Genomic DNA, 26,013 nt, shown 5'->3' with positions numbered 1-26,013 from the left:
TCAATGATTAACAGTTTTTTATTATGGTAAAATATAAATAATACTTATTATTTTAGCCATTTGTAAGTGTACAGTTCAGTGGCATTAAATATATTCACAGTGTTGTGTAACCATCACCTGTACATATACCAAAGCTTTCTCATCATCACCAATAAAAACTCTGTGCCCGTTAAACAATAACTTCCCCTCTCTCCGAGTTCCTGGCAACTTCTATTCTACTTTCTCTCTCTATGAATTTGCCTAGTCTAGGTAACTCATGTAAGTGGAGTCATACAGTATTTGTCTGGCTTATTTTTTTCAAGGTCTATCTATGTTGTAGCATATATCAAAACTTTATTCCTTTTTTTGGCTAAACAATATTCCATTGTATGTATATACCACTTTTGTTTACCCATTCATCTGTTGATGGACACTTGGTTTGTTTCTACCTTCTGGCTATTGTGAATACTACTAAGAACATTGGTAACCAAATATCTGTTCAAGTCCCTGCTTTCAGTTCTTTTGAATATACCTAGGAGTAGAATTCCTGGATCATATGGTGGTTTTATGTTTAACCTTTTGGGAAACTACCAAACTGTTTCCCATAGAGGCTGCACCATTTTACATTCCCATCAGTTATATACCAGGGTTCCAATTTCTCACATCATGGGGAACACTTGTTCTTTTCTTTTCTTTTCTTTTAATTACATTCATCCTAGTAGGTGTGAAGTGGTACCTAATTGTGACTTTGATTTGCATTTCCCTAATGGTTAATGATATTGGGCATCTTTTCATGTGCTTATTGGCCATTTGTACATCTTTGTAGAAATGTCTATTCAAGTTCTTTTCCCATTTTTTAATTGGGATGTTTTGTTGTTGTTGAGTTTTAGAAATTCTTTATATATTCTAGATATTAATCCCTTATTAGATGTATGATTTGCAAATATTTTCTCCCATTCTGTAGGTTTTTTCATTTTCTTGATGGTATCCTTTGATGTACAAAAGTTCTTAAGGTTGATAAAATTCAATTTATTTTTTCTTTTGTTGACTGCACTTTTGGTGTCATACCCATGAAATTGTTTTTATTTTATTATTTTTTTAAAAAGATGACTGGTAAGGGGATCTTAACCCTTGGCTTGCTGTTGTCAGCACCACACTCTCCCAAGTGAGCTAACCAGCCATCCCTATATAGGGATCCGAACCCGTGGCCTTGGTGTTATCAGCAGCACACTCTACCAAGTGAACCACAGCCAACCCTAAGAAATTGTTTTTAAATCCAGTGTCGGGGACCGGCCTGTGGCTCACTTGGGAGAGTGTGGTGCTGACAACAGTAAGCCAAGGGTTATTAAGATCCCCTTACCAGTCATCTTTTTTAAAAAAATAAATAAACAAATCCAGTGTCAAGGAGATTCTCCCCAATGTATTCTTCTTAGAGTTTTATAGTTTTAGTCCTTAAGTTTGTGTTGTTTTCCCATTTTGAGTTAATTTCTATATATGGTGCAAGGTTAAGATCCAACTTCATTCTTTTGCATGTGGATATCCAGTTTTCCAAGCACCTTTTGTTGAAAGGACTGTTCTTTCCCCATTGAATGGTCTTGGCAGCCCTGTCAAAAATCAGTTGTGTTGATCTTGTAACCTGCAACTTGTTTATTAGCTCTAGTTGAGTTTTTGTGGATACTTCAGGATTTTCTATATATAGGATTGTGTCATCTGCAAATAGAGATGGTTTTATCTTTTGTTTTCCAATTTGGATGTCTTTTATTTCTTTTCCTTGTCTAATAGCTCTAGCTAGAACTTCTAGTACATTGTTGAATAGCAAAGATGAAAGCAGACATCCTTGTGTTGTTCCTAATCTTTGACAGAAACTTTCAGTCTTTTGCCATTGAGTATGATGTTAGTTATGTATTTTTCATAAATACCCTTTATCATGTTGAAAATTTTTCCTTTTATCCCTAGTTTTCTGAGAGTTTTTATCAAGAAATGGTGTTAGATTTTGTCAAATGCCTTTTCTGAGTTAATTGAGATGATCTTGTGTTTTTTCCTTCTTCTTTTTTTTTTTTTTTTTTAAGATGACAGGTAAGGGGAGCTTAACCCTTGACTTGGTGTTGTCAGCACCATGCTCTCCCGAGTGAGCTAACCGGCCATCCCTATATAGGGATCTGAACCCATGGCCTTAGTGTTATTAGCACCACACTCAACCAAGTGAGCCACTGGCCGGCCCCTTTCCTTCATTTTTTAATGTGATGCATTATATTATTTGAGTTTCTCATGTTGAATTCCTGGGATAAATTTCACTTGGTCATGGTAAATAATCCTTTTAATATGCTTTTGGATTCAATTTGCTAATATTTTATTAAAGATTTTTTTATCCATGTTCATTAGGGAAGTTGTTCTGTAATTTTCTTTTCTTGTGATGTTTTTATCTGGATTTGGTATTGGGGTAACACTGGCATCATAGAATAAGTTAGGAAGTGTTCCTTCTTCAGTATTTATGGAAGAGTTTGAAAAGAATGTGTTAATTCTTTTTTAAATGTTAGAAGAATTTACTGGTTAACCCATCTGATCCAGGACTTTTCTTTGTTGGGAGGTTTTTGATTACTGATTCAGACTCTTTACTTGCTATGAAATTTTCTGTTCTTAAGTCAGTTTAGGTAATTTGTGTTCTTCGAGGAATTTATCCATTTCTACTAGGTTTTCTAGCTTATTGGCAAACACTTGTTTATAGTATTCTTATAATCCTTTTTATCTTTGTAAGGTAAATAGTAATGTCCCCATTTTCACTTCTGATTTTGGTTATTTACATCTTCTCTCTTTTTTTTTTTTTTTGGTCAGTCTAGCTAAAGTTTTGTTAATTTTGTTGATCTTTTCAAAGAACCAACGTTTTGTTTCATTGATTTTCTCTATTTTCTGTTCTCTATTTTGTTTATCTCTGCTCTAATTGTTATTATTTCCTTTTTTCTGCTAGGTTTGGATTTAGCTTGCTCCTCTTTTTCTAGTTCCCTAAGGTGTAAAGCAAGGTTATTTGAGATCTTTCTTCTTTTTTAATGAAGGTATTTACAATTATAAAATTCCCTCTGAGCATTGCTTTTACTGTATCCCATACATTTTGATATGTTTTCATTTTCATTTGTTTCCAAATATTTTCTAATTTCCTTTGTGATTTTTTTCTTCAATCCATTGGTTATTTAAGAGTGTATTGTTTAATTTCTACATATATATAAATTTTCCAGTTTTTTTTCTGTTATTGATTTCTAATTTTATCCCACTGAGGTCAAAGAGGATACTCTGTATGGTATCTATATCTTAAAATCTTTTTTTTTTTTTTTTTTTAAAGATGACCGGTAAGGGGATCTTAACCCTTGACCTGGTGTTGTCAGCACCACGCTCACCCAGCGAGCAACCGGCCATCCCTATATGGGATCCGAACCCGTGGCCTTGGTGTTATCAGCACCGCACTCTCCCGAGTGAGCCACGGGCCGGCCCCTATATCTTAAAATCTTTTGAGACTTATTTTGAGGCCTAACATGTGGTCTGTCCTGGAGAATGTTCTGTGTGCACTTGAGAAGAATGTGTATTCTGTCCTTGTTGGGTGGTGTGTTCTGTATATTTCTGCTAGATCTAGTAGGTTTATTATGTTATTGAAGTCCTCTAACTAATTCCTTAATAATTTTCTGTCTTATTGATCTATGCCTTATTGTATATAGGGTATTATTGTAAAACTCTCTATTCTGTCTATTCTGTCAGTCTTTGCTTTATATATTTGGAGGATATGTTATTATGTGTATAAATGTTTATAATTATATCTTTTTGCTGTATTGAACCTTTTATTAATAGATAATGTTCTTCTTTGTCTCTTATCACCTTATTTGATTAAAGCCTATTTTATCTGATATTAGTATAGCCACTCCAGCTCTGATCTGGTCACTATTTGCATGGATTATCATTTTCCATCTGTATTAGTCTGTTCTGTGTTGCTGTAACAGAAATACATGAGACTGGGTAATTTATAAGAACAGAGGTTTATTTCGCTTACGATTCTGGGACAGCTGCATCTGGCACAGGCCTCAGGCTGCTTCTACTCATGGCAGAAAGTGGCAGACAGCCGGTGGGTACAGGCAGATCACATGGTGAGAGGAAGCAAGAGAGGAAGCCAGAGAGAGAGAGAGGAGGTACCAGGGTCTTTTAAACAACCACCTCTCATGGGAACTAATAGAGCGAGAACTCAATCATTAATCTCCCCACCTAGGGAGAGCTTTAATCCATTCACGAGGGATCTGCCCCATGACTCAAACAGCTTCCAGCACTGCCACATTTGGGGATCAGATTTCCACATGAGCTTTGGCGGGGACAACACATCCAAACTCTGTCACCATCCTTTCACTTTCTACCTGTTTGTATCTTTGGATCTAACTTTAATATCCGGTAGACTGCATATAATGGGTCATATTTTTTTTCACATTCTGCAAATCTGTTTTTCAATTGGATAGCTTAATCCATTTACATTTAAAATAGTTACTAAAAAGGACAAACATGCCATTTTGCTATTTGTTTTCTGTGCCGCTTTATAGCTTTTTTGTCCCTCATTTCTTCCATTACTGCTTTCTTTTGTGTTTAGTTGATTTTTGTTGTGAAACATTTTGATTCCCCTCTTATTTTCTTTTGTGTATATTCTATAGATTTTTCTTCATTGTTACAATAGAGATTACATTTGATATCCTAAAGTTATAACAATCTAATTTGAATTTATATCAACTTAACTTCAATAGCATATAAAAATTGCTTGTAGGGCCAGCCCATGGCTGACTTTGGAGAGTGCATTGCCGATAACACCAAGGCCATGGGTTCGGATCCCGATGGCCAGTTAGCTCACTTTGGAGAGCATGGTGCTGACAACATGAAGTCAAGGGTTAAGATCCCCTTACCGGTCATCTTTTTAAAAAATTTTTTAAAAAAAACTTGCTTCTATAAAGCTCCATTCTCCCCACTTTCTGTTAATAATGTCACCAACTATATCTTTATACATTGTATGCCCAATACATAGATTAATAATTGTTTTTAATGTATTTGTCTTTTAAATCATGTAGTAAATAAAAAGTGCAGTTACAAACCAAAATTATAATAGTACTGGCATTTATAAATGCCCATGTATTTACCTTTACCAGTGACCTTTGTTTCTTCATACTGCTTTGAGTTACTCTTTAGTTTCTCTTCATTTCAAATTACAGGACTCTTTTTTAGCATTTCTTCCAGAGCAGGTCTAGTTGTAACAAATTCCCTTAGCTTTGTTTATCTAGGAAAATCTTAATTTCCCCCTCATTTTTGAAGGAAAGTTTTTCTGGATATGGAATTCTTAGTTTAATTCTTAGTTGGGCCTTCAAGGTTTCTGATGAGAAATTGGCTGATAATCTTGTTGAGGATCCCTTGTATGTGACAAATCACTTCTCTCTTCCTGTTCACAGGAATTCTCTGTTTAGCATTGGCTTTTGGCTGTTTGATTATAATGTGTGTCAGTATACGTGTTTTTGAGTTTATCCTACTTGAAGTTTACTGAGTTTTTTTGATTTGTAAATTTGTATCTTTCATCAAGTTTGGACTGTTTTCAGTCATTATTTCTTCAAATACTTTTTCTACCACTTTCTTCTTCTGGGATTGCCACAATGCATATGTTGGTCTGTTTGTTGGCATCCCACAGATCCCTTAGGCTCTGTTCACTTTTCTTTATTCTTTTTTCCTTTCTGTTCCTGAGACTTGATCATTTCAGTCATCCTGTCTTCAAGTATGCTGATTCTTCTGCTTGCTCAAATCTGCTTTTGAACTCCTATAGTATATTTTTCATTTCTGTTATTATGCTGTTCAGCTTCAGCATTTCTTTTTGGTTCCTTTTTCTATCTCTTTATTGATATTCTCATTTTGTTTATATATCATTTTCCTTTTTTTGTTCATATCTTCCTTTATCTCTTTGAGCATCTTTAAGACTGTTATTTTCAAGTTTTTCTCTAGTAAGTCCAACATCTGGGCTTCCTCAGGTACATAGTCTATTGATTTATTTTGTTTCTTTGAATGGGGCATACTTCCTGTTTCTTTGTGTGCCTTGTGATTTTTTGTTGAAAACTGGATGTTTGAGTTTTATGATGCAATAATTCTGCATATCAAATTCTCTCCTTTCTCCAGGTTTTGCTGGCTTTTTGATTGTTATGTGGTGTCTCTGTATGAGGAATCAGCCTTAGGTAAAAGCATAAGGTCGTCTTGAGTATTTTCTGAGTCTGCATGTTTCCTGGAGCATGCACTGTGGCTCTCTAAATGCCCCTGTATATGCATTTATTTTTGAGTGTCAATAAAACCCCAGATGCTGCTCCGTAGCAGCCAGCCCTCTGTGCCTACATGTCAACAATCAAAAGCAGCAATCCATAATCAGAACACAGAATCCTTCTTTTATTTAAGTCTATAATCCATTTTGAATTAATCATATGTTGTGTAACATTTGCCCCAGCACCATTTGTTGAGAAGAGTATGCTTTCCTCTATTGAGTTGTCTTGGTAACATTGCCAAAAATCATTTGACCATAAAGGCAAAGTTATAGGTTTATTTGTGGACTCTGTTTCATTGATTTATATGTCTATCTATATGCCATTGCCACACTATCTTATTATGGTGGTTTTGTAGTAAATTGTAATCAGGAAATGTGAGTCTTTCAACTTTGATCATTTTTTTTTCTCCCAAAGTTATTTTGGCCATTCTAAGTTCCTTGAATCTCCATATGAATTTTAGGATCAGCTTGAGAATTACTGCAAAAAAAAAGCAAGCTAGGATTTTGATAGGGATTGTTTTGAATCTGTAGATCAATTGAGGGAGTATTGCTATCTTAATAATATTAAGTCTTCCAATCCATGAACATGGGATGTCTTCCTATTTAATGTAGATCTTCTTTAATTTTTTGACAGTATTCTGTAATTTTCATTGTACAAGTCTTATACTTCTTTTGTTGAGTTTATTTCTAAAAATTTTGTTATTTTTGATGCTGTTATAAGTGGAATTGTACTCTTAATTTATTTTGAGGTTGTTCATTGCTAATACATAGAAATTCAATTAATTTTCATATATTAATCTTGTATCCTGGAACCTTTATTGAACTTGTTTATTACTTGTAATACCTCTTAAATGGATTCCTAAGATTTTTCTATATACAAGATTATGTGACCTGCAAATAAAGATAGTTTGACTTCTTCCTGCCTAGTATGGACGCCTTTTCTTTTCTTGCCTAATTGCCCTAGAACCTCTAGTATAGTGCTGAATAAAAGAGATAAGAATCAACATCTTTGTCTTTTTCCTGATCTTAGCAGGAAGGCATTCAGGTTTTCACCATTAAGTATGATCCTAGCTATGGGTTTTTCATAGATACTCTTTATTGGGTTGAGGAAGTTCCCATCTATTCCTCATTTGTTGAGTGTTTTTATCGTGAAAGGATGTTGGATATTGTCAAATATTTTTTTCTGTGTTTATTGAGATAATCATATAGTTTGTTGTTTTTTATTTTATTGGTATGGTATATTACATTAAATGATTTGGGGATGTTAAACCAACCTTGCATTTCTTGTCATAGTATATATTCTTGTTATATGTTGCTGGATTCATTTTGTTAGTATTTTGATGAGGATTTTTGTACCTATACTCATAAGAGATATTGGTCTGTAGTTTTCTTGAGATGTCTTGTCCCACACTGTTGGTGGGACTGTAAATTAGTACACCCCTATGGAGAACAGTGTGGAGGTTCCTTAAAAAACTACAGATACAATCTCACTCCTGGGGATATATCCAGAGGATTGGAAAACATCAGGTCGAAGGGATACCTGCACTCCCATGTTTATTGCAGATCTATTTACAATAGCTAGGCGATGGAACCAGCCTAAGTGTCCATCAATGGATGACTGCATAAGGAAATCATGGTATATATGCACAATGGAATACTACTCATCCATAAAAAAGAATGAAATTCTACCATTTGCAACAACATAGATGAGCCTGGAGAAAATTATCCTAAGTGAAACAACTCAGGTACAGAAAGAGAAATACTGCATGCTCTCACTCATAACTCGGAGCTCAATCTATAAACAATTGAACAATAAAGAAAGGCAGAGAGAATAAATAAATAAATAATAAACAAACAAACAAATAAATATTTGGTGTGATTACAAGGCCATTTTGGCCATGCTTTTCTTTGTGGGAAGTTTTAATTTTATTTATTTATTTTTGCTATATGTATTCTCTATAATTGAAGGATTTCTTAATGAATTTTAAGTACATAAAATACACTAATTTTAAATTTACAATGTTTTTAAAATACATGTATATCAGTTTAACATCAGTAAAAGTACCTACCACCCACGTTAAGACATAAAACATTTATTTCACATATAAATGCCGTGTTATTTTCCACATAAAAGTCTCTTAAATGTTAAATCCAGTATTATATGCTTTGTAAATATAAAATATCTTGTTATATGTTTGGATTCTGTCTAGTAAAAATGTTGTTCTCTATTTATATGACTTATAGTTCCCATTAGATTCATATTATCTTCCAATTCTATTTTTCCATGAACTTTCTAAAGTATACTAGAATCTTTATTTTTTCCTTTGTTTTATACAAATGTATTACAGATCAGAGACTGATTTTTGACCCAATTTGATCTTTTTAGTAAGAATATTTAACAGGTTTATGTGTGCAATAACTCATTTGTACCTCTGTCAAACTATTTTACGCTAATTTTAATGTTTCCTTGCTGTTTTTGTTTTCTTGATTTTTTACCACTTCCTCTCCAATCCAAAATATTGGAAGGTATATCTTTTATTTTTGTCTGTAACACTTATGTTGATGTCATCTTTACTTATATGAACCTACTACATGATGCAATACTATTGTTTCCCCCATGCAACATTTACATAAAACAAGGTTATATCCACCCACTCCCCAGTGAGTAATTTGGAATTTTTTTTTTACATTATCAGTATTTACAATATAGACAAACTTGCTGCTTTTTTTCCTCTAAATAAAGTAAATAAAATAAATCTTATTTATAAAGTAAAACTGTACTGTTTTCCAGTTTTGTCAGATTAACATTTAGAATGCCTTTACTCTATTTATCCTGTCCACAGTGACAAAACACTTTTATTTTACTTATGAATACATATACCTTTATCTACAGCACTACATGCTGAAAATATAACAGCACTTACTTGCCCAATATATTGACATTTGGCATGCCCTTTCACAGGTTAAATCTATATAAACTAAAATTTTAGACCCAGCTTACAAATCTATTTTCGCATATATTTTTATTGCCCTATATATAACAATTTGAACTTAATGCTCCTTAACTAGTTCTAATGCTTACCTTTAATTCTTTCATATAGTTGCCTCCTTACTCTTGAGTTACTTATTTCATGTTCTCTGTTCTCTGCAATAAATCATTTGGCAAAAATTTCAGGGAAAGTTCTTGATTGACATACTTTCTTAACCCCTGAATATTTGAGAATGTCTTCCAGTTGCCTTTGTACAGAAATGATAACTTGGCAAGGTATATAATTCTTGGTTCAAAATTATTTTCCCTTAAAACTCTGTAGATATTGTTCCATTGTCTTCTGGCATTGAGTTGCAAGAGAAAAGTCTGAAGTCAGCCTGACATTTTCCCCTTTATAGGTAACTTGCTTTCTCTGCCTGATTTGTCTAGAATTTTTTTAAAATATCACCAGAATATGTCTAGGTGTTGCTTTCTTTTCGTCAAATTTTAAAGGTACCCTGTGTGTTTTTTCCATTTATAGATCTAGTTCACTCTAAAACTCTGGGAAATTTTCTTCAATTAGTTCCTTAAATATTGTTTCAGCTCTGTTTGCTTTGTTCTTTGTTTCAGGTATTCCAATTATGTGTAGATTGTACCTACTGGATCAGCCCTATAGGTCTCTCTTTTTCTCTTTTTTTATCTTGATTTTTTCCCCCTTTTTCTCCACATTCTCTGAGACTTTCTCTTGTTTTGCATTTACCTCAGTAATTTGATTTGGTGGAAAATCTAGCTTGTGTATTTCTACAAACTCTCTCAATTCCTTGATACTGTTCAAACTCTTTGACCTTCCCTTCTTTATCAATGCATACAGGTTGTTAAGCCCCATATTATATGATTCTTAAACCTTTATGTCTTCTGTTTCCACCACATATCCATTTCAAAAGGAGGCATTTTCTCAATTACTTAGCTCTGTACCTTTCTTCTGAACTGTGGTATTATGACCTTTTCAATAGCTCTTCTTAACAACAGGTACCAAAAACAAAGATTAAAGGAAGTCTTGCACAGCACAGGAAATTAAATGTCCAAAATGATTCCTGTTACATCATCTCTGTGGGAAGTTATTAAACTTTGAATTTAATCTATTTACTAGTTATGTTTTTATTCAGATTTTCTATTTGTTTTGGTTTGTTTTGGCAGCTGGCCAGTAAGGGGATCTAGCTCTTGACCTTGTTGTTATCAGCACCAAACTTTAACCAACCTAGCTACTGGCCAGTTCTCTGTTTTTTTGAGTCACTTTCAGTAGCTTGTATGTTTCTGGAAATTGTCTATTTCATCTAAATTATCTAATTTGTTAGATTATTGTTGTTCATAATCTCATTAACCCTTGTTATTTTATTTAAGGTTAGTATTAATGTCTCCTCTTTCATTCCTAATATTAGTACTTTGAGTCGTACCTTTTTTGGTCAATCTAGCTAGAAGTCTGTCAATTTTATTCATTTTCTCAAAGAACCAACTTTTGGATTTATTGTTCTTTATTGTTTTGGGGGAGGAATTTTTTGCATCTGGCTAATACAGGGATTATCAGCACCATGCTCTACCCAGTTGAGCTGACTGACCAGCTCGTGTTCTTTATTGTTTTTTTTATACTCTATTTCACTTATCTAGTCTTTATTTTTCCTTTCTTCTGCTTGCATTGGGTTTAGTGTGATCTTCTTTTTCTAGTTTTTTTTTTTTGTGTGTGGAAGGTTATCAATTTGAGGTTTTCTTTTTGAATATCAGCATCTACAACTATAAATTTCCCTCTGAGTACTGCTTTCAGTGTATCTCATAAATTTTGGTATGTTGTATTTTTAATTTTCACTCAACTCAAAGTATTTTCTATTTTTTTAAAAAATTTTATTTTGTCGATATACAGTGTGGTTGATTATTGTGGCCCATTACCGAAACCTCCCTCCCTCCTCCCTCTCCCCCCCCACCCAACAATGTCCTTTCTGTTTGCTTGTCGTATCAACTTCAAGTAATTGTAATTGTTATGTCTTCTTCTCCCTCCCGTTTTTTTTGTGTGTGTGTGTGTGCGTGAATTTCTTTATTTTTATCTCCCACCAATAAGTGAGAACATGTGGTATTTCTCTTTCTGTGCCTGACTTGTTTCACTTAATATAATTCTCTCAAGGTCCATCCATGTTGTCGCAATTGGCAGTATTTCATTCTTTTTTATAGCTGAGTAGTACTCCATTGTGTAGATATACCACATTTTCTGTATCCACTCATCCAATGATGGACATTGGGCTGGTTCCAACTCTTGGCTATTGTAAAGAGTGCTGCGATGAACATTGGGGAACAGGTATACCTTCAACTTGATGATTTCCATTCCTCTGGGTATATTCCCAGCAGTGGGATAGCTGGGTCATATGGCAGATCTATCTGCAATTGTTTGAGGAACCTCCATACCATTTTCCATAGAGGCTGCACCATTTTGCAGTCCCACCAACAACGTATGAGAGTTCCTTTTTCTCCGCAACCTCGCCAGCTTTTATCGTTCAGGGTCTTTTGGATTTTAGCCATCCTAACTGGGGTGAGATGGTATCTCAGTGTAGTTTTGATTTGCATTTCCCAGATGCTAAGTGATGTTGAGCATTTTTTCATATGTCTGTTGGCTATTTGTATATCTTCCTTAGAGAAATGCCTGCTTAGCTCTTTTGCCCATTTTTTAATTGGGTTGCTTGTATTTTCTTGTAAAGTTGTTTGAGTTCCTTGTATAGTCTGGATATTAATCCTTTGTCAGATGTATATTTTGCAAATATTTTCTCCCACTCTGTTGGTTGTCTTTTAACTCTGTTAATTGTTTCTTTTGCTGTGCAGAAGCTCTTTAGTTTGATATAATCCCATTTGTTTATTTTTCCTTTGGTTGCCCGTGCTTTCGGGGTCGTATTCATGAAGTCTGTGTCCAGTCTTATTTCCTGAAGTGTCTCTCCTATGTTTTCTTTAAGAAATTTTATTGTTTCAGGGTGTATATTTAATTCTTTAATCCATTTTGAGTTGAGTTTAGTGTATGGTGAAAGGTATGTGTCTAGTTTCATTCTCCTGCATATTGATATCCAGTTCTCCCAGCACCATTTGCTAAAGAGGCAGTCTCTTCCCCAGTGTATAGGCTTGGTGCCTTTGTCAGAGATCAAATGGCTGTAGGTGTGTGGGTTGATTTCTGGATTCTCTATTCCATTGATCAGTGTTTCTGTTTTTATGCCAGTACCATACTGTTTTGGTTATTATTGCTTTGTAGTGTAGTTTAAAGTCAGGTAGTGTTATGCCTCCACCTTTATTTTTTCTTCTCAGCACTGCTTTGGCTATGCGTGGTCTTTTGTTATTCCATATAAATGTCTGGATAGTTCTTTCCATTTCTGAGAAAAATGTCTTTGGAATCTTGATGGGGATTGCATTGAATTTGTATATCACTTTGGGTAGTATGGACATTTTCACTATGTTGATTCTTCCAATCCAACAGCATGGGATATCTTTCCATCTTCTTGTATCCTCTCCAGTTTCTCTCAGCAGTGATTTGTAGTTCTCATCATAGAGATTTTTCACATCCTTGGTTAACTCAATTCCTAAGTATTTTATTTTTTTGGTGGCTATTGTAAATGGGCAGGTTTTCTTTTTTTTTTTTTTTTTTTTTTTGTCTTTTTCATGACTGGCACTCAGCCAGTGAGTGCACCGGCCATTCCTATATAGGATCCGAACCCGCTGGCGGGAGCGTCGCTGCGCTCCCAGCGCCGCACTCTCCCGACTGTGCCACGGGCTTGGCCCTGCGCAGGTTTTCTTGATTTCTCTTTCTGCATGTTCACTATGGGAGAATAGAAATGCTACTGATTTTTGTGTGTTGATTTTGTATCCTGCTACTGTACTTAAATCATTTATCACCTCCAAGAGTTTTTTGTAGAGGCTTTAGGCTGTTCGATATATAGGATCACATCATCTGCAAACAGGGACAGTTTGACTTCATCTTTTCCAATCTGGATGCCCTTTATTTCCTTCTCTTCTCTGATTGCTCTGGCTAGTACTTCCAACACTATGTTGAATAGGAGTGGTGAGAGTGGGCATCCTTGTCTAGTTCCTGTTCATCCCATTCAGGATGATATTGGCAGTGGGTTTATCATATATGGCTTTGATTATGTTGAGATACTTTCCATCTATACCTAACTTATAGAGGGTCTTTGTCATGAATGCGTGTTGAATTTTATCAAATGCTTTTTCAGCATCTATAGAGATGATCATATGGTCCTTCTGTTTGATTTTATTAATATGGTGTATCACATTTATTGATTTGCATATGTTGAACCAACCTTGCATCCCTGGGATGAATCCCACTTGATCGTGGTGAATAATTTTACGTATGTGTTGCTGTATTCTGTTAGCTAGTGTTTTATTGAGGATTTTTGCATCTATATTCATGAAGGATATCGGCCTGTAGTTTTCTTTTTTAGTTGTATCTTTACCTGGTTTTGGTATCAGGATGATGTTTATTTCACAGTATGAGCTTGGGAGAATTGCCTCTGTTTCAATCTTTTGGAATAGTTTGTAAAGAATCGGTGTCAAGGGCCGGCCCGTGGCTCACTCGGGAGAGTGCGGTGCTGATAACACCAAGGCCATGGGTTCGGATCCCATATAGGAATGGCCAGTTTGCTCACTGGCTGAGCGCGGTGGGACAACGCCAAGTCAAGGGTTGAGATCCCCTTACCGGTGATCTTAAAAGAAAAAAAAAAAAAAGAATCGGTGTCAATTCCTCTTTGAATGTTTGGTAAAATTCTGCTGTGAATCCATCTGGTCCTGGGCTTTTCTTTGTTGGGAGCCTTCTGATAACAGCTTCAATCTCCTTTATTGTTATTGGTCTGTTCAGATTTTCTACATCTTCATGGCTCAGTCTTGGGAGCTTGTGTGTGTCCAGAAATTTATCCATTTCCTCCAGATTTTCAAATTTGTTGGCGAATTGTTGTTTATAGTAGGCTCGAATGATTCCTTGTATTTCAGATGAATGAGTGGTAATATCACCTTTTTCATTTCTAATTTTTGTTATTTGAATCTTCTCTCTTCTTTTTTTTGTTAGCCATGCTAATGGTTTGTCAATTTTATTTATCTTTTCAAAAAACCAATTTTTGATTCATTGATCTTTTGTATTGTTTTTTGGGTTTCAATTTCATTCAGTTCTGCTCTGATCTTAATGATTTCTTTCCGTCTGCTAACTTTAGGTTTGGATTGTTCTTGTTTTTCTAGTTCTTTAAGGTGAAGTGTTAGTTTGTTCACTTGCCATCTTTCCATTCTTCTGAGGTAAGCATTTAATGCAATAAATTTCCCCCTTACTACTGCTTTTCCAGTATCCCACAGGTTTTGGTATGATGTATCATTATTTTCATTAGTTTCCATAAATTTTTTGATTTCCTTCTTGATTTCTTCTTGGACCCATATGTCATTAAGTAGAATGCTGTTTAATTTCCATGTGTTTGTATAGTTTCCAGAATTTCGTTTGTTATTTTATTTATTTTTTTTTTTTGTCGTTTTTTCGTGACCGGCACTCAGCCAGTGAGTGCACCGGTCAGTCCTATATAGGATCCGAACCCGCGGCGGGAGGGTCGCCGCGCTCCCAGCGCAGCACCCTACCAAGTGCGCCACGGGCTCGGCCCGAATTTCGTTTGTTATTGATTTCTAGTTTTAATCTATTATGGTCTGAAAAAATACATGGGATAATTCCAGTTTTTTTGAATTTGTTGAGACTTGATTTGTGACCTAATATGTGATCTATCCTGGAGAATGATCCATGTGCTGATGAGAAGAATGAATATTCTGAGGTTGTTATGGAATGTTCTGTAGATATCTGCCAAGTCCAATTGGTCTAGAGTATTGTTTAGATCTTGTGTTTCTCTGCTGATTCTTTGCCTAGATGATCTGTCCAATATTGACAATGGGGTGCTCAGGTCCCCTGTTTTATGGTGTTAGTGTCTATTTCCTTCTTTAGGTCTAATAAAGTTTGTTTTATAAATCTGGCTGCTCCAACATTGGGTGCATATATATTTATGATTGTTATGTCTTCTTGATGGATCAATCCTTTTATCATTACGCAGTGTCCCTCATTGTCTCTTTTTACGTTTTTTAGTTTAAATTCTTTTGTCAGATATAAGAATAGCTACTCCAGCTCGTTTTTCTTTTCTGTTTGCATGGTAAATCTTTTTCCATCCTTTTACTCTCAGTCTATGTGAGTCTTTATGGGTGATGTGGGACTCTTGAAGGCAGCATATAGTTCGGTCTTCCTTTTTAATCCAGTCAGCCAGACTGTGTCTTTTGATTGGGGAATTTAAGCCTTTTACATTAAGAGTTGTTATTGAAAAGTGTTGATTTATTCCTAGCATTTTATTGATTGTCGTTTGGTTGTCTTAGTTGTCTTTTGTTCCTTGCTTTCTGATTTGCTGTTTGTTTTCTGTGTTTGTTGATTCCTTGGGTTGTAGATAGCATTTTTGTTTGTTTGTTTTCTCTTCATGAATGCCATTTTTATTATACTAGTGGGTTTAGATTTTTCTTGGGTTTTTATGGCAGTGGTAGTTATTTTTCAGGAACCAAACCCAGTACTCCCTTGAGAATTTCTTGTAAGGGGGGTCGTGTGGTGGTGAACTCTCGCAGTTTTTGTTTGTCTGAGAAATATACTATTTGCCCTTCATTTCGGAAGGATAGCCTTGCAGGGTAGAGTATTCTTGGCTGACAATCTCTGTCTTTTAGTATTTTGAATATATCATCCCATTCCTTTCTGGCTTTTAGGGTTTGTGATGAAAAGTCTGATGTTAGCCTGATTGGGGCTCTGTTATAGATGATTTGACGCTTCTCTCTTGCAGCTTTTAAGATTCTCTCTTAGTCTTTGAGTTTTGCCAATTTGACTATAACATGTCTTGGAGAAGACCTTTTTGGGTTGAATATGTTTGGAGATCGTTGAGCTTCCTGGATCTGAAGACCTGTGATTTTTCCTATACCTGGGAAGTTTTCTGCCACTATTTTGTTGAATATGTTTTCAATGCAGTCTCCTTTTTCCTCCCCTTCTGGAATACGCATGACTCGGATATTTGAGCGCTTAAGGTTATCTGATATCTCTCTCAGATTTTCTTCAATGCCTTTGATTCTTTTTTCTTTCTTTCTTTCTTTCTTTCTTTCTTTTTGTCTGCTTTTGTTATTTCAAACAGCCCATCTTCAAGTTCAGAGGTTCTCTCTTCAACTTCCGCAAGCCTGCTGGTTAAACTCTCCGTTGTGTTTTTTATTTCGCTGAATAACTTCTTCAGTTCAGCAAATTCTGCTACATTTTTTTTCAGGGCATTGATTTCCTTGTACATTTCTTCTTTCAGGTCCTGTATACTTTTCCTCGTTTCATCATGATGTCTAGCTGAGTTTTCTTGTATCTCATTCAGTTTCCTTAGAATTATCACTCAAAATTCCTTGTCAGTCATTTCAAGGGCTTCTTGTTCTATAGGATCTAGAGCTTGAGAGTTATTATCCTTTGGTGGTGTACTTTCTTGATTTTTCATATTTCTGGTATCTTTTCTTTGATGTTTATTCATTGTGGCAGGGGGTTTCACAGTCCACATGTTTGACACTACGATTAGTCAGTATTGACTGACTATGATATTGTTGTGGTTGCCAATTTGGTATGGCTACCTCAGTGACTGCTCAGTTGGCCACTAGTGCCTTGTGTGTGTGTTTGCCTCGGGTCTTGGGCCTCTCCGGGGAGCCACCTCTCTGGTCAGCTTGGACTCTGCCAGGCTGCTGGGTCATGGGGCGGTACTACAGGGTGTGTGGTCTCTGCTGAGCTTCCACCTCCCGTGCTGGACTTCTCCCTGTTCTGTGTACTCTGGCCTGGTCTGCTGGGATGCGCCGAGGTACCGCAGAGCTTGTGGTCTCTGCAGAGCTTCCCCTTCCCCTGCAGGATGTCTCCCAGCTCTGTGCACACTAGGCTGGGCTTGGATGGAGCCAGGTGGCAGCGGCGGAGCCTACCTGCTGCTGGATCACGCGGCGGCGGCCCCCCCACAGGGTGTGTGGACTCTACGGAGCTTCTAACTCCCTTGCTGGACGTCTCTGTGCTCTGTATGCATTGGGCTGGGCTGCTGGATCGCGCGGCAGCAGCGTGGTCCCTGTGGCGTTCCCACCTCCCCTGCCGGAAGTCTCCGTTCTCTGAGCGCACTAGGCCGGGCTGGGAATGGAGCTGGGTGCCTGCGGTGAAGCCTACCTGCTGTGTCACGCAGCGGTGGCCCCACAGGTTGTGTGGCTTCTGCGAAGCCTCTGCCTCCCCTGCCGGACGTCTCCCCACTCTGTGCACACTGGGCTGGGCTGGGAATGGAGCCGGGTGGAATCGGTGAAGCCTGTCTGCCGGATCGTGTGATGGCAGCCCTGCAGAGCATGTGGTCTCCGTGGAGCTTCTGCCTCCCCCGCTGGACGTCTCCCTGGTCCATATGCACTTGATGTTATGTTTTTATATTTTAAATCGGTTGATTTGTGGGAGAGAGTGATGCTAGGGACTGTCCTTTCCACCATCTTGACCGGAAGTCTCAAAGTATTTTCTAATTTCTCATATGATCCTTATTTGATCCATTGGTTATTTAGGAATATTTTGTTTTATTTCCACATATTTTTTAATTTGTACAATTTTTTTCTCATTAATTTCTAATTTAATTCCATTGTAGGTAGATAACATACTTTGTATGATTTCAGTTGTTTTAAATTTGTTAAGGCTTGTTTTATAGCCTAGCATATGATCAATACTGGAGAATTTTCCATATGCAAATAAGAAGAATGTGTATTTTGCTGTTGGAGGGTAGAGTGTTTTACAGATGTCTTGTTAGGGCTTGTTGGTTTATAGTTTGTTCAAATCTTCTATTTCCTTGTTGATCATCAGCCTAGTTGTTGTATTACTGAAAGTGGGGTATTGAAATCTCCAACTAATATTAAATTGTTTATTTCACCCTTGAATTCTATTCATTTTTGCTTTTATATTTTGAGATTGGTTGTATTGTTATTTGCATATGTGTTTATATGTCCTGAAGGACTGACTCTTTTATCATTCATTATAAAATATCCCTCCATCTCTAGTAGCATTTTTTAAAGTCTGTCTTGTCTGACATTAGTGTAGCCACTTCAGCTCTCTTATGGTTGCTGTTTGCATAGTATCTTTTTCCATCCTTTTAGTTTCCACCTATTTGTATCTTTGAATCTAAAGTATGTTTCCTGAAGACAGCATGTAGTTGGATCTTGTTTTTTCATTTAATCTGTAGTCTCTGTCTTTTGCTTGGATTATTTAATCCATTACATTTAATGTTATTACTGATGTGGCTGAATTTACAGCTGCCATTTTTCCCCCATATGTCTCTCTTTCTCTCTCTCTTTCTCTTTATTATTTTGTTGTTGTTGTTCATCTATTTCTCCTTTGCTGCTGCCTTTTGTATTAAGTGGATATTTTCTAATATATTGGATTTATCTCATGGATATTTCTAGTATAACATTTTAATTCCTTTAAAGATTTTTAAAATTGTTTTTTGTTCTGTTTTCTTCGTGATTACTCTAGGGCTTACAATATACATGCAAACGTATCAAAATCTACTTAAGATTTATACTAAGTTTAAATATAAGAAAACACTACTCCTATATAACTCCATTCCCTCTCCCCCTTTTTCTGTTAATGTTGTTATATGTGTTACATCTATATATGTTAGAATCTTAAGAATTCATTGTTATGCTTGAATTACTTAAAAAAGAGAAGATGGTGCAAGTATATATTTACAGAGTTTGTTATACTGATCTTCTCATTTACCTTATGGCTTTCGTCATTTCTTCCTGTGGATTCCAGTTTCTGGTATAATTTTCTTACCCAGTACAACTTTTTTCCACCCACCTCCTTTGTGCTGTTGTTATTACATTTCTATATCTTGTACTCCAACAATACATCTATATAAATAATGTTTTATGCAATTGCTTTATAAATCAGTTAAGAGATGAAGTATTCAATTATACTGTCTTTTTGATTACTTACATAATTACTTTTACTCTTTGTCCATGTGATTCAAATTACTGTCTGGTGTTACTTGCTCTCAGCCTTAATAACTCCCTTTTAGTATATTATTTCTTGTAAAACAGGTCTGCTAGCAGTGAACGCTGTCAGTTTTTTGTTTTTTTTTTTTAATCTGGGAATTTATTGTGCCTCTTTTGTTGTTTTGTGTTTTTTGTTTTGTTTTTTGTTTTTTGCCTTCATTTTTGAAAGATAATTGCTGCTAGCTATAAGTTTCTTGGTTGATAGTTTTCTACTTAACAGCACATTAAATAAATTATCTCACTCTTCTGGCCTCCGTTTTTTCTGATGGTCAGTCAGTTGTTAATCTTATTGGAATTCCAATATGACATGATAAGTCATTTTTCTCTTATTGCTTTCAAGATTTTCTGATCTTTGGTTTTCAACATTTTTACTATGATGTTGGATATGGATCTTTTTGCATTTATCCTACTTGGAGTTTGCTGAGTTTCTCAAGTATGTGGATGAGTGTTTTTCATTAAATATGGGGAGTTTACAGTCATTATTTCCTTGAATATTTTTTCTGCTCCTTTCTCTCCTTTCATTCTTGTACTCCCATTACATGTTATGTTGGTCTGCCTGATTGTATCCCACATTTTTTTGAGGCTTTATTCATTTTTATTCATTCTTTTTTTCCTCTCTGTTCTTCAGATCACATAATCTCTATTAATCTCTATAAGTTTGCTGATTCTTTTGCCAGCTCAAATCTATTGTTGAACCCCTCAAGTGAATTTTTCATTTTGTTTGTTATACTTTTAAACTCCAGCATTTCTGTATAGTTCTCTTTTTATAATTTGTGTCATTACTGATATTCTCTATGTGATGAGTCATGGTTTTCCTTAGGTCTTTGAACATATTTATAATAGCTGCTTCAGAGTCTTTGTCTGCTAATTTTATCATCTCAGCCCCCTCAAAGGCAATTTCCATTGCCTGCTTTTTTTCTTGTGAATGGGTCACAATTTACTCTCCCCCTCCCCTAATATTTGTCTAAAACTGGACATTTTAGATAATATATTATGCAACTCTGGATTAGCTGTTATACCCTCCCCCTCAGCAGGATTGATGATGTTGTTCGCTTGGTCATTTGCTTATTAATTTAGTAATTTGGCTGAAGAAGCTCTGCGAAGTCTATTTTCCCTGTAGTGTGCAGTGTCTTATGTCACTGCTCATATTTTTTATCCTTGTTTTCATCTTTTAGACTAATTTCCTAGTTGTTGCCACTGGGTTAGCATAAGCCACTTATTAGTCAAAGGTTGTGCTTAAGCCCCTTTAGCCAATTACATTTTTTACTTTACTTTTGGACCCTTTTTTACCTTTACTTTTGGATGTGTGTGTGATTTTGACACAGCTGTAACAATTCATGGAATTTACATTTTTTGCCGCACATTCAGTGAGAGACTAGTGGCTTGAAACTTCCCTTTCTGATTTCCTGCAAGAGAGAGTTCAGCCTTGGATATGCACATCATCTTCTGGACTGCCAGGGATGTGTATGATTTTATTTTAAAATCTGGCTTCATAGGAGCTGCCTCTAGGTTAGAGTAGCTTATTGTTCAGCCAGTGTTTGGTTAGAGGTTGTACTTAAACCCCTAGTGCCAGTAAAGCTTCCACCCTTTGTTGATGGATCTATGTGTGGCCTGGGGAATATGTCCACGTCAAGCCCCACATCCTGCCTTGATTGCTCCTGAGTGGGTGCAGCCTACTGAAAGCATGCAACCTTCCCAACCACTGGGTTGATCATGTTCCTATTCAGATCCCCACACCTGCCAGCCACCAAAGGGGAAAAAAAAAAAGGACTAAGAATTAAATGGATTGAGGAACGAATGGAGATTATACTTTTAAAATTTTTAACGATATTCAAGGTTCCAAATAACTACTTTTTCATTTTGTTTTTCTCTTTCTGTTCATTATGTCCTGGTTTTTTTCCTTATAGGAGAGACCTGGAACCCATTCAAATTACAGTACCAGCTGAGAAATGTACGAGAGCGAACTGCAAAAAACCTAGTAGAGAAGGGTATTTTAACCACTGAGAAGCAGAATTTCCTGCTGTTTGATATGACTACTCATCCAGTGACCAATATAACAGAGAAACAGCGACTAGTGAAAAAGCTTCAAGATAGCGTACTAGAGCGGTGGGTCAATGATCCTCAGCGTATGGACAAGCGAACACTAGCACTCCTGGTGCTAGCCCACTCCTCCGATGTGCTAGAGAATGTCTTCTCCTCTCTGACAGATGACAGGTATGATGTGGCAATGAATAGAGCCAAGGACCTAGTAGAATTGGACCCCGAAGTGGAGGGGACAAAGCACAGTGCCACAGAGATGATCTGGGCTGTGCTAGCAGCCTTCAATAAATCCTAAAGCCGGAAGGTGGGTTTCTCCTTTTCTCCTGCTGGCTGGTGACTGTCAGAGACTCCATCGTTGATTTTTGTGTAATGAGATGTGTTTTCTTTTTTTTTTTCCTTCTCTTAAATCAGACTCATGATTTGAGGAGAGCAACTTCAGGGCTTCTCCAGAGACCTTGACCTTTATAAGCAGACTTTATTTCTCCCTATACTTCTACCCCATAGGTAGAATAAACTGAGTGAACCCACACACACCCAGTAAACATTTTCTTCCATTTCTTGGTTTAGTTTCATCCAGTGTGCTTTTGGATAAACAGGAATATCTAAGTGGCATTTGGAGTTCTCTAGCCACAGAATGTGAATGAGATAAAGAGCAAACCATTTATTTTATTTTTCTAAGTTTGTTTTCTGTCTTAAATACATGTTTTCACAGCCTTTGTCTCAATGTTTTTCTCTCAGATTTGGCTAAATAATGTAGCTTATTGAAATAACTGTTTCTTTGAATAAGGGGCAATGGAAACAACACTAATTTTTGAAGCAGATGGTCTCTGGGATTGTATGTTCTGCTAGTGATTTTCTCATCTTTCTTTTTCTAACCTAATGAGAATGTACCAAATTTGATTACCTGGATCTCAGTCCTAGAGCCAGAAATATATTCTATACCCCCTCTTAGAATTACTATGCTCCTTTATCATTACGATAAAAGTCTAAATTTAAAAAAAAAAAATTTCTCTCAATTACCTCCTTCATGCCATTAGCATTAGAATTTGTAAGGGAGGGAGGTGGCATGAGAATTTCCATCCTTTAGCATATGACTTTCCTGTTTTCTCCAGACTACTTTCAATGTCTCTGCCCTGATTGAATTGAGGGTACTGTTAAGGTTCAATTGCCAAATAGCAGCACCCTGAGTCAAGACAGTGTAAATGAACTCCAGATATTGTTCCTTTTTTTTTTGGCTTCCTACCTAAATTGATAAATTCTGTCTATGTTTAAGGGTTTGGGGAGTAGTTTTGTTTATATTTAGTCCACAGATACCCTCTTACTCATCAAGGTCTTGTTTCAGCACAACTATCTTTCTGGCCAAATCTTTAAATGTTCTTCATTCACAGTGAGGGCAAAGAGAAGCTTTATTAAGAAAGATCCCCATACCGGCCAGCCACCCAGAATAATAAATAAATAAATATCCTGTTTAGAGGGGCAATTTATTGTCAAAAGTATACTGATTATTAAGTCTAGTATTTAGGGATGTAAAGAGGACAGGCACCGAGTTGTGCTAATGTCAAGCATTTATTAACTGGATCCTGACTCTTGAGTATTACAAAGAAACAGGTTGTCAAAGGGTTAATACAGTTGACCCAGACCCAACATCAGATCCTCCTGATCAGAAGTAATTTACTGAATGATTGTAACTTCATCTTCCCCTAACCTTACCTACCCCCACAAAAATTCCCCAACTCAACAGTTTTTTTGTTTTTCTCTTCAGGTATCTCTTGGTGGATAGAGATATAAACTGTAATGTGAAACAAATTCTAACTTTGAGGCCGAGTAGAGCTTCGGTCTGGCTCTCTAAAAGTACAAAAGCTGGTCTATGTGTTGTCTCTACCTGACTTAGATTTTCTTTCAATTTGAACAATTCAGCATGAATTGAAACCAGGTTTTCCTGTGGAAAGTTTCAGCTTGATTAGGAGATGGAATTTGAGTTGAATTCTTTCTTACAACTCTTAGTGTTTATTTTTATATTGTATCCCAACAAGATGAGGATGTCTTCAGTTTGAATCTGCAAAATATTCACTGCCAACTGCCTTCTCATTTAATATGTATGTCCTTCACATTTCTGTATAATAAAAATCAATTATTGGCTCTCTGCCCTCTCTATACATAGTTTTATAACTTCATTTGTTTTCATTGGAAATAAAAACTTTTCACACAAGGCTAGTAATGTCTCCCCCTTTACATTAGCATACCAGCCTCTGTTTTATCCTGTGTAGAAAATGAGGGATACAAAAATATTATAATTGTAAGATGTATAGGCTGGGGAGCAGGGCACATCAAGGCTGACCTGAATACCAGCTAATGTTGTAAAGTCTGAATAGTGTCTCCATTTCAATCAAAATAAGTTACCCAGTTATACCATTACTGCCATGAAAAGAATGAGTATGCTCTGTCTATATCTACTTTCAAGCAACACCTGAATTTATCTAAGAGCTGAAAGTCTTAAGTTCCAAATGTAGGTAACATACCTAACTATAACAGAGTTAATAGGATGTAAAAATATAGTTGTACTTATAATTGGCATATTGTTCTTCCTTTCTTTAGAGTATCTACAGCACAAGGGACAACAAGAAATTTATTTACTAGGTTTGTTTATACTTTCCTGTTATTTAAGACAAAGCACTGTTTCCAGAAGTCATGCTTTATACAATGTTTCTCAAAGAGTGTTGCAAAGACCATTGCACCAAAATTGTGGGGGTGTGTATGCGGGGAAGGTACCTTACTAAAATGCAGGTTCCTGGTAAATCTGTCTCTGGGGTTCGTGGCCTAGGAAAGGTGCATCTTAAACAGTCAACACTTGCATATTAGAATTTGAGAACACCACTCTACATCTTATTTCCTAAAATTCATTCATCCAAAAAAATATCAAGGTTGGCCAATTAGCTCAGTTGGTTAGAGCACAGCCTTATAACACCAAGGTCACAGGTTCAGATCCCCGTACTGGCCAGGGCAAAAAAAAAAAAGAGTCCTGACAAATTCACTGATGCTTGCAGGTGCTGACAATAAAAAGTTGTATACAACATAATTCCATCTCTCAAGGACAAAATTTAAGTGGGCAAATGAGATAGTTTGTGATAAATGCTCAAATAGAAGCATAAACGTATTATTTGGAAGCACAAAGAAAGAAAACATTCTTCCTGGGAATATAAGGAAAGACTTTGAGGAGTTATATTTCTTTCTAGTGGCTATTATATATTGAGCACTTTTGTTGTGAGGTACTATGCTCACTGCTTTATACAGTACTTTATCCCATTTATTTCTTACAACAGTAAGACCTCCTACGAGGCTCTTTTAAAGAAAACTCAGAGGTAATGAGGCTTGCCTGAGGGCACTGCAGAGCTTGAGTTCAAACACATGCCTTTAACCACTACACTCCACTGCCTCCCTTCGAACTCAGTCTTGAAGGATCTTTTCAGGCTGATAAGGAAGAGCAGAGGCTAATCCAGGCAGGGGAAACAATATGTACAAAATAATTGGTAATGTGCTAGAATTTTATGAATGTGTGTACTTTTCACATATTTCCAGGAAATATTCTCAGGGAATATATTCAAGTCATAGACTAAACAGAGGTTTTTGAAACTTGCAAATTATCTTTTTTGTTTGTTTGTTAACCTTAATTATTCCTTCTCTGATGCTTTTCTTTATATAGAACTGAGTTTCTGACATATTTTCCTTTTCCCTTTTTTTTTTTTTTGACGATCCACCAGAGAGAGCTCGTTTATTAGGCAGCACACACACATATATATAGGGCTTTAAGGGAAGGCTGATTGGCTTAAAATACAATCCCTACTTAGCATACCGCATGGGGCTTGGGGTGGGTGTCGCTGAGAAGGATCAGGGTGTGATCCCTTGGGGCATTTGGGTTCTTACATTCCTCCCTTTTTCTTGTTTTAGGAAAGGAGACGTTGAAGTCATCGAGCTACTTCCTGCTGAACTGGGGTGTTGGGGTGGGGGGGCAAAGGGAGGAAGGTACATAAATACCCATTATGAAACCCCAAAGGAGGGTGAAGAAACAGGTAATTTCAAAAGGGGAAAAGTCCATAAACGTTCCTTGAAGCCACAAGTCGAATATGCACCGGTTCCATTGTTCGTAGTTGGAGACTGGAGGGAGCAGCCAGGCGTCGGTGGCGAGGGCGTGTAGGAATGCGTTTCCTCTGTAAGGTGGTGTCTCTTCAGCATCAGCTGAGGCGCTCACGAGATGAGGCGGGGGGTTCATCGGTACCTAGAAGCTGGTAGTTTCTAAGCAAAAGCTGGTTAAAGGCCTGATTAGAGATTTTTCCCACTTGGGTTTGAAGAAACCTTACACAGTCCTGCCCATCTGGTCGTCTTCTAGTTTACCTATATTAGTGAATGATGTCACCATCATCTCTTCTATATGTCACCAACTTCAGAGACACCATAACACCTTCCTTTTCTTCACATCTTTATCCAGTGCATCCCATTTTCCTTTTCCCTTAATAACTTCTTTTAACATTTCTTGCAGGGCAAGCCTACGGGACATGAATTCTCTCAGTTTTTGCCTGAGGAAGTCTTTATTTATCCTTCACTTTTGAAGGAT

The 26,013-nt window shown here is 36.4% G+C and overlaps 1 protein-coding gene across 2 annotated transcripts in view; it reads left to right on the top strand.

The window, feature by feature from the left end:
- Positions 1–23,555, top strand: part of GOLPH3L (golgi phosphoprotein 3 like) — a 44,599-nt gene extending 21,044 nt beyond the window's left edge. Inside the window, exons 5-6 of one of the 2 annotated variants that reach the window (XM_063105173.1) lie at positions 21,272–21,578; positions 23,167–23,555. In XM_063105173.1, the coding sequence (XP_062961243.1) occupies positions 21,272–21,578; positions 23,167–23,290 (431 nt within the window). In that variant the 3' untranslated portion in view covers positions 23,291–23,555. Of the gene's footprint in view, positions 1–21,271 lie in introns of both variants that reach the window. The other variant, XM_063105174.1, reaches the window with a different exon arrangement.
- The last annotated feature ends 2,458 nt before the right edge of the window (positions 23,556–26,013 follow it).

This window comes from Cynocephalus volans, chromosome 8 (genome assembly GCF_027409185.1).
Source record: "Cynocephalus volans isolate mCynVol1 chromosome 8, mCynVol1.pri, whole genome shotgun sequence".
Taxonomy (NCBI): domain Eukaryota; kingdom Metazoa; phylum Chordata; class Mammalia; order Dermoptera; family Cynocephalidae; genus Cynocephalus; species Cynocephalus volans.
The sequence above is the reverse complement of the archived record's forward strand: the minus strand, read 5'-3'. Positions and strand labels throughout refer to the sequence as shown.